Source organism: Nylanderia fulva, unplaced genomic scaffold (genome assembly GCF_048542155.1).
Source record: "Nylanderia fulva isolate GAGA-0341 unplaced genomic scaffold, ASM4854215v1 Scaffold10, whole genome shotgun sequence".
NCBI lineage: Eukaryota > Metazoa > Arthropoda > Insecta > Hymenoptera > Formicidae > Nylanderia > Nylanderia fulva.
Genome location: NW_028189193.1, coordinates 6101266 through 6111476, shown reverse-complemented (window position 1 = coordinate 6111476; position 10211 = coordinate 6101266). Strand labels below are relative to the sequence as shown.

Here is a 10211-nt window from a genome sequence, read left to right as displayed (position 1 = left end):
ATCAAAAATATATATATTATTTATTTATTTATATATTTATATATTTATTTATTTATTTTATTTGTTTTATTTATTTAAGAAACGAATAAGAAACCCTTTAGTACTTATAAAACAAATAATAGTAAAATTACGTATACAGTAAAAAATATATCAAAAATATATATATTATTTATTTATTTATATATTTATATATTTATTTATTTATTTTATTTGTTTTATTTATTTAAGAAACGAATAAGAAACCCTTTAGTACTTATAAAACAAATAATAATAAAATTACGTATACAGTAAAAAATAAATCAAAAATAATAAAGATAATACAAACAAAAAATATTATGAATAAATGTATTTATTTTAGCCTTTTTATGCTGTTTTCCAACACTTTTTTAAGTAGTGAAATCAGATACATTTTGGTTCAGCAGACAGGAAAAAAGTGGACGATAATAATAAGGTCGTATTGTATTATGATCAACATACTGATGTTCTCCTTCGATCATTTTCTCGAATTATTTGCCTGCTAGGGAAGATCAATTATTATAAGTTATATAAATAATAAAAAAATATATATATATATAATAAATATATACATATTTATAATTTATATATACGTAATAAATTTATATATATATATAATTTATACATGTAATAAATTTATTTATACTCACCATACTAATCTTATATGCACATTTGTGCCAGCTATCATATATTTTATCTATTTCTTAATTACTATAAACGGTGCATAAGTATCCATTTATGTTCTTTTTAATAAAAATATTTATGAAACGCATTTAACCTTTTGACAGCGTCCGTCTCGCAAATATTTTCGCGCGAAATATCGAGGTTACTCAATTGCTATCAATTCTTTTTACAAAACTATTTTTGTCGCGAGCACGTGCGATAAAATAAATAAATCGTCGAACTTTGTTCGAGCAAAATATCGAGACATTATGTGAACATTGAGTGTCTTTCTACACGTTATTATGTCATTAAATATACATTTGACGGGAGATTGATTAAGTAAGTCGAATCCTACATTACTGTGATGAGTAAATTATTACTATGACAGAAAATACCATTTAAATTTTTCTTTCTAAAAAAAAAATTTCGAGAATCTATTTTTCATGTTTGACACAGAGGCGCCTGATTTTCCTCTATACGAATATCATCCAATTAATAATTAACAAGAAGTCCATGTATGGATACGCGTACGATGTTTGACAGATTATTAATAGAGACGACGATTAATAAATCATTATGCGTCGGTCGGACCGGATAACGCGATGAAAACTTGAGATTAATAACGAACTACCGTTAATTAATGATGATCAGATGTTGGTAATTATTCTTCTAGTCTTTGTACAAATTACTAGCGTGTAATTTGAGTAAGAATCGTACAATTATTACGGATAATGCAGCTCTTTGTCTATTAAATGTCACAAGACTCAAATTACACTCTATAAATTTTTGACATGTAAATTAGATTAAAAAAAATACAATATATAAATTATTAAATTATTTATTTCGCAGATTTACAGTTTTTTCAAATGTTTAAGCAATATAACATACACGATATAATCGCTAGAAATTTTTATTCGATCCTCGGATTAGACTTTTACAAGTTAAAGAATTAATCATCTCGTGAAAGAAAATGTTAAATCTATCTTTTCTACAAAACGGTTTAAAACGATTTGCACAAGTACGATATTATACAGTGATTTATCAACGATCTTACGCAGAATTTATATTTATATAACTGAAACCAGTCAGAGACACAAATATTCAAATCCCAGAGAAATTCTTTCTCGACGAAAACTTGATCGTACATGCATGTAATATCGATATATCGATCGATCGAAATATCGTTATTAGAAATTCTGAATAATCGCTCGATTGAATCGCATGAATTCGATTGATTATTACATTCGTCGCGATGGATTTAAATTTCGATTCGTCGCTGAACTTTCCATAAAGCTCTCTCGCGGACTCGCGGAACGATCGTTAACGCGATGTTGAGCGTGATTTATCAACGGATTTGCGGAGGATTTACAACCCCCGGACAGGACCGGTAATAGGGAGCCAATCGGCTGAGCCTGTTAATCCTCTTACATCGTTTTACGCCGCTTCCGCGGAAGTGCGTTGCGTCGGTGCGAGATGGTGTCCGATTCATTCCCGTTTAATCGATTTTCACGCTTTTAACTTAAAGCGAGAGACGTAACCGATAAAGATTTAATTTATAACGCCGGAGCCGACGCGGCGCGTCGCAAGTTTTTTCGGAGCCTAAAAGCGACTCATAACACGATTACTCGGAGAAACGGATTCGCATGTTTGCATATAATAATATGTGTTGTGAGATTCCGAGGATATAAAGTCGTTGGATTTCATCGAAAAAAATTAATTAATTCTTATAAGTATTTATTTCAATACTGTCAAATTAATCATTTATTTGAAACTAATATTTATTTGATATGAAAAACATTTATTTGTTTCAAATAAATGATTTATTTCACAGTATTGAACTAAATATTTGTTAATTTAACAATTTTTTTAGTGTATATAATTTATTAATCAATTATCATGTGTGTAATGTCGGGATAATTTTAACATTTATTATATTGCTATATTAATATATCGATTAATATATTGATCATTAATCATTGTAAAATTAATCGGAGCAAAGTAATATTTGTATCGTGATTTAAATTGTAATTAAAAGTAATCGATTAAGTATTAATTGAAAAATTTAATTGATTAATAATATTAAAAATTATAAATAGTACATATTAATTTGTAAAATAAGTTTTTATATAATAAAGAGAATCTACAAATAATATATCCACATTATAATGGATTTATTCGTCAGACATACTAATTTTAAAAGTCGATTAAATTAATCGATTAACATTTAATCTATTACACTAATCACGATTTATCAAATTACAATTAATTCTGCATTAGATTGATTTTACACAAATTAACGATTAAATTAGTCCTGATATATTATGATGATTGATTTGAATAATTTTGGTTATCGATGCCCATCACTGCTATGGATTATATATGTATATACATATGATTTTTATAAGAAAAAAGAAATATTTTGTAGACTTGCGAGAAGAAAGGAACACGGATAATTATTCGGCTATTAAGTGATGGGCATTAATCGATTAAAATTTTAGTTGACCAAAATGACCCATTAATCAATAATCAGATTATATTATTATAAATTATATACAAAAAAATTTTTGAAAAAAAATATATATATTCGGACATTAATTAATTAAAATTTTAGTTGACTAAAATAATCCATCAATCTTATAAATGAAATTCTATTGCTATAAATTATGAAAAAAAACTTTAGAAGAAAGAATTATGAATTATATATTATTTTGTGGCTTTACGAAAAGAAAGAAGCGCAGATTATTATTTGATCATTAATTGATAAACATTAATCATTTAAAAATTTAGTTGACTAAAATAATCCATCAATCTATAATAAAAATTCTATTGCTATAAATTATGTATAAAAAAAAAATTTTTAAAGAAAGAATTATGACTTATATATATTTTGTATTACACGTGCAAACAAAGTGGCACTTTGTGTGCGTGTTTTCTGTGCGGAAAGCGGCCGATTTCCCACGCCGCCATCTAGCGGCGACGCGGTGAGTGAATAAGCCGCATTCAAAGCCATTGCCTACGGCTGAGCCGCGTTCAAAGTCATTGCCCACGGCTTCAACCGTGGACAATGACTTTGAACACGGCTATTCTCGCACCGTGCCGCCGCAAGATGGCGGCGTGCGATCGGCTATCTCGCGCACAAAGCCACTTTGCCTGCACTTATAATACAAAATAGTATGTGTATCATGTGCGGATTGACAATTTTTCGCACTTGATACACAATATACTATTGTGGGCTTACGAGAAAAAAGGAGCGCACAGATTATTATTTGGTCATTACTTGATGGTCATTAATGGATTAAAATTTTACTTGACAAAATAATTCATTAATCGGTAATCAGAATTCTATTACTATAGATTATGTTTAAAAAAAAAATGTTTAGAAGAAAGAATTATATATTTTGTGAGCTTGCAAGAAAGAAAGAGTAATTATTCCACCGTTCATTCATAAATTTAATTGAAGCGTTTTCCGCGGTCGCACGTGTTTTGCGGCACGCGACGTGCTTTTACATACGTATATACGCACTCACGTGACACGCGTATATATACATATATATGCGTATATACGTCGCAGGAATGCGTGTTTCTTTGTAAAACAGGATATATATATATATATATATATATATATATGTGTGTGTGTGTGTGTGTGTATACATCGGTGTCCCGAGAATCGGCTCCGCGTTCTTTCGTGACCGTCGGACATTAATTACGTGTGCCGTGCCTTTTTAATACGAATCTCGCCTTTGTGAGGGAGGAGAGGGAAGAGAAAGGTGGTGGACGCCGGCGAGACAAAAGCGTGTGTACCTGACGACGGAATTATTATTTTTCGCATTCATCCCTTCGTCGCCCCTTCGTTCCGCTTCGTCCGCTCCTTGATTTTTTTTTTTATCCGCCAGGATCCCGCTTGTCAATTGCATTCGGACAGAAAAAGAGGAAAGTATATTCCCTACCTCTGCTCAATCTTCCCATTACGACGCGTCTCGCTCGAGATTAGCATATCCGAAAAATCATCGATCATACGTAAATTCACGCGGGTACACCTGGCCCTGACCTCCATCGGTATCATCTTATCTCTGGTGATCTTTCCTGGTGTCCCCGTGTCATCTCAATTCTCGATCCGAAGAATTCCGGGGTCTCCTCCGTTCGGCTAATAAAATCATCCGCATCGAGACTGGAAATTATCTGACGAATTCATCTGCTTATCGAGCATTAAAACGCTGCGGTTGTCCCGATGCTATCTCTTCTCTCCACTTCTCTTTTTTTCCCTTCATCTCTTTCTTTTTCTCTTTCTCGCGTAGGTAGATATAGGTGCCTAGACGCACTGTGGCGCCACCCGAACTCTTTCCCTTTCTTGCTTGGCTTTATTTATTTATTTTTTTTTTATCCATTCAATACGCCCCACGACAGATATTCCTTAAGTTCGGGGAGGCCAGTTTAATAAGAGTCTTGTATATACATATATATCCTCTATATAATGTATCTATAATTCACTGAAGAAACGATTGTTATAATCTAACCTAGGAATCTTGGAGCCAAGATTTCCGTCCGCCATTATTCGTATCGTATATGGAGAGAAGGGAAGGAAGGTTGTTCGGTATTAAAATTTATCATACACTAGAAAAAATTTATTGAATTTGAATAAATATTTAGTTTAATACTGTCTAATAAAATATTTATTTGACATAAGAAAAATTCTTTTCAAAACAGATAAATATATTTATTTGTTTCAAATAAATGATTTATTAGGCAGTATTGAAATAAATATTTATTAATTTAATAATTTTTTTTTTCAATGTTTGAATGTGAAAACTTTTATATTTATTGTCAAAGGAATTTATTATATTTATATCAATTTTGCATTCAATCATCTTTAATAATAATTTGGTAAAATCTTTGATAAATCGATATATGCGAATAATTTTAACACAATTGTTATTTCTAAAAAAAAAGATATAAAATTATCTAAAATATTTATCGCTATATTAAAAAAAATGTAGGAATAAGCACATAGGATTTTAGGATTTATTACATCCGGAATAAATATAAGACTACACATTTGAATATCTTTACTTGTCATGTATAATATATATATTTCGGAGATCTTCTGCAAAACAAATATAATATAATACAACCGTTCGCGATTAAAGATATTTTTTTTACTATTGACAATTAATAATTAAGCATTTACATTAAGGACGAAAATAATTATTATTATAATAATAATTACACACTGTCTTATCTAGACTTCTGAATATACAGACTTCTGAATATCACATATATAATAAAACTTATAAGTATTTTACATGGACTTTCTTCAGTCCCCACGTGTTCATATATTTAATTTTATATATACAAAGGTTTCAATGCATGCTCTCTCTCTCTCTCTCTCTCTCTCTCTCTCTCTCTCTCTCTCTCTCATACATACACATATACGTACTCTCTCTTACTCTTTTTTACTCTTTCTTTCTTTCACACTTTTTCTCTTATAGCACAAAATACACATTTAAAATTTTGTACCTGAAAATAAAGCATAATTAATCAGTTTTCTCAATTACAAACGTACTCTATCGCTAGATTCGAGTAATATGAGAAGCGCGTATGAAGAATCGTTGATAAATCGTCGATAAATGGACAAATTAGACTTGCGCTATTACTTGGCGATTAATAAAATTGAGGCACGAGCGTGACGCGTATATTTCTATATATATTTCTATATTCGATCAATTATTTTGTTATCGGAAGATTACATTTTCAAAATGCCTTGCGTTTCTGTTCGATGAATAATGCAAAACTGGTTTCCAAATTGCCTCTTCGCATCTTGGGTCACGTTGATGCCAACAATACCGTAAATTCGATGGTTCATAACTCAAGAAGTTTGTAATGAAAGGTTTTTAATTATACCATTTTGAAAATATGTCTCAATATCAGATAAAATAAGCACTAAAAATTTTATATGTACATATATATATATATATATATATATATATATATATATATATAAATGTATACATATATATGTGTGTATATATGTACATTTATCTAAAAAAATTTAAGATAATTGCTGCATGGTTTTCCCAAAGTGACCCAAGATGAAAATAATATCACTATTTGATGCATCACTTGAAGCCCTACAACTTTTGTTGAAGCATTATTGTTGTTTTACGTCTTTATAAGAATATTATATACAATGTAAAAAATCTCCGAATCAAAAATGAATTATAATTTTAATCATATAAAATAACTATTCAAAAATTCAAATTATATATATGTTAAGAAAAATCAAATTTAAAATTTAATTTTCCCTAAAAATAAAACAAGCTTCTTTCAAGTTTTTTACATGGAAAATAAAATCGTCTTAAATCTTTCTCGAAAACAATTTTGCGTAAGACATAATTATGATTACATTATTTGTTTGTTTGTTATATACATTTGTTTATTTTGTTTATACTTTCTACATTCAGGTTCTTTGTTCTATTCTTTTTCGCTTTCTTTATCAGCCTCCTTAATTTTAAATGCAGAAATTTCTAAAAAAAAGTCAACAAAAAGACAAATAAATTTATTATTATATACAAATCTTAAAGTAATATTTTTAAAAAATTCAAGCTTTTTGGTCTCTTATCGACCTTATTAAATTATGATGTCAAAAGCGAGAAATTATTTGAGTTTTCTCGCGTTAAAACAAATAAATTTTTTAATGTGACTACTTACGTTCGCGTAATACAGACTAGTAAAATATCAATCAGTAAAATCTTTTTAATAATAATAATAATTAATAATAGTAATTAAGTGTTCAAAATATAGTACTTAATATTAATTTTAATGGTAATTAATAGATAATAATAATTATTAGAATATTGGTTTTCGGATTTGAACCGTGTAAATTTTTTATTTGATTCCAACACTCCATGAACATTATAAATACTAATATCAGGCTATTCGTCTCTAACAAAGTAAGCTAAAATATTTAAATTTGAAAACTAATTCTAGTATTCAGTCTAATATTTACATCGCAAAAAATTCTAATATTTATATCGCAAAAGATCAAATATTAAATACTAATAATAATTAATAAATAGCTGTACATATATCTTCGATCGAATACATGTGTACAGAGTGCTTCAAATTTGTTTTATTTTGCATACTATTACATATATTATTTTGTATAATATTTGCCTCTGAAATATACTTTTTTTGTAAATCTCTTTATAAGGATTCATTGATGCATCATATATGACAAGTTTGAAGGAAGTTTATTTTTGGGCTCAATTTAATAAAGAGCGAAATATGAATAGACAAAATTGCTTCAGGCCATTTTCTTTCCACTTTGGAAGCTGCTACAAATTAAAATGTTTGTTAAAACTTATCTATAATACACAATATTTGTCAAATAATAAATTTTATTTTTCTAATTTCATCACAAGAAATGCTAGACAATTTTCTGAATTAAACTCTGATAATATATCTTTTGATTTGAAATAAATTTTATAAAATTATTTTCAAATTACAGTAGAAAATGTAATCGTAAAAAGTGATTATAATGAAAAAAATATTTATCAACTTGCAACGTCTCTTCATTATTTTTTTTATATAGTTTTGGACATTTTGTTATAAATTCATCATATGCTTAAAATTGAATTTATTCGATTAACATAAAATCGAGCTCATTTTGAATATCCTTGTTTCCTTTGTACAATATTTGAATTTTTTTTTGAAAGACCATTCGACTTGAATGATTGTCATATGAATTTTGTTTCGTGAAATTGTACTCCTTTTACGGCAAGGCATTTTGCTTCATATCATCGTCTCGCAGTGACAGATATGAAAGGAGAAGAGGAGCGAACTTTGGAAAGACGTTTTTACGAATGAGGGAAAAACATCGAGACTCGAGTTTCTAAACTCTCTCGATAATCAGGCAAGCCCTCTTTCACCTGACATTCTTTCATTCGCCTAGAAATCAATTTTCCTTAGTTTAATATACATTTCCTTAAGGGGATGCTGACCAGTCTATTTTGAATTCAAGAGCTTTTTTTTTATTGACTTTTTTTTATTGATACAGATTGAAAAATCCTTCTCCACAATTAAAGTACTGACAATAATAAACGGGGAGCGCTGTAATTTTGTATAAAACAACGTATGTAACAATAAAAGTTAAAAAAAAAACAGTTTTTTATCGGCCTCTTGCATCAGCTCATAACAATATTTATTTAATACAAAAGTTCTGCAGTTTATTTGTGCATAAAATATGGCGCTCCCAATAGAGATGACATGAAAGAATAATATAGAAGTAAGAAAGTACTTTCATTGTAGAGAATTTTTAAATTTATATATTCAATGAAAAGTGAACCTAACCTACTAACTTAAAGTCGATAAAACAGAACTACGACAGCATTCCCTTAAAATGAACCCTCGGCTCGCATTCGCGCGAACGCGATTCATACAAACACGGACTCACACTGAATATACATATACACATCCAGTCCCAGTCGGGCATGCACGTATCTTAACAAACTCACCAAGATCCATCTTGCGTTTAATAAATCTGTAAGCCTCCACGGATGAACAAAAATTTTGGGGGCGCGTGACCAAACTCGTGGAGGAGGAAAAACGGACTCGAATCTAGGCTCAATCTCTCACAAGTCCAACAACCACTTAGGCTCGTCTATCGTGATCTCTTCGTAATCAGTCATCTTCGGCATCACCCTACATATACATTTATTCGTTTTCTATATATTTTATCATTGACTATTTTCACATTCGTCCACCTAGTTAATAGGCAGCCGCTTGTGGATGTATTAGCTGATTGAAATGGTGGTGTCCAAGATGATGCGGTGGTGGACCCGGTAGGGGTCCCGGTTGCGGCCCCACCGTCGGTGGTTGACATACGTACCATTCCGTTAGCTCAGACGTTACGCGACTCGACGCGCTCGACACGTGACTCACGGGCACCGGCGGCGGTAAGTTGATCGCCGACGTCGTCGGGACGACAGGAAGCGGTCGAGGCGACTCCGTGTTCTCCGTCACGGATACGCTGCCGCCGCTGCTGCTGCTATCCTCGCCCTCGCTCTCGTACGACCCCGGCTTGCTCTCGTTGATCGCGCCATGTATCTATATGAGCAAAAAAATTAATATAATCTCTCGCTGCAGACAGAAATTAATCTTCTTTTATCAGCTGATAAAGAAAGATTATTTAGTTTGTACACTGCAAAAAATATTATTAAATTAAGAAATATTTATTTTAATATTGTTTATTAAGAGGATTCTAAACGAAAAGTCTATTTATTGGCTATACGGATTGTTTTTTACCTGAAATTAGACCAGGCTGGATTTGACATTGGATAAAGGAATATAAGTGAATGTTTAGATATTAATTTGGAAGCCTAGTAAACGAGAATAACTCATTCTACATTGTTTTCCATGTGTGCACGAAATAAAAAAATAGACTTCTCAAGGGCGTTTAGGATCCATTTAAATCATTCATTTGAAACAGATAAATATTTTTCACATCAAATCAATATTATTAGTTTCAAATGAATAAT

The 10211-nt window shown here is 30.3% G+C and overlaps 1 protein-coding gene across 3 annotated transcripts in view; it reads right to left on the bottom strand.

The window, feature by feature from the left end:
* Positions 1–5892: 5892 nt before the first annotated feature.
* Positions 5893–10211, bottom strand: part of LOC114938626 (uncharacterized) — a 46332-nt gene continuing 42013 nt past the window's right edge. Inside the window, exons 3-5 of one of the 3 annotated variants that reach the window (XR_003821104.2) lie at positions 9563–9780; positions 9189–9375; positions 5893–8622 (exon numbers count right to left, since the gene is read on the bottom strand). Coding sequence is in view for 2 of the 3 variants with exons in the window: in XM_029312633.2 (XP_029168466.1) it covers positions 9442–9780 (339 nt within the window). In the remaining variant the exon portion in view is untranslated. Of the gene's footprint in view, positions 9781–10211 lie in introns of all 3 variants that reach the window. The other 2 variants (XM_029312640.2, XM_029312633.2) reach the window with 2 other exon arrangements.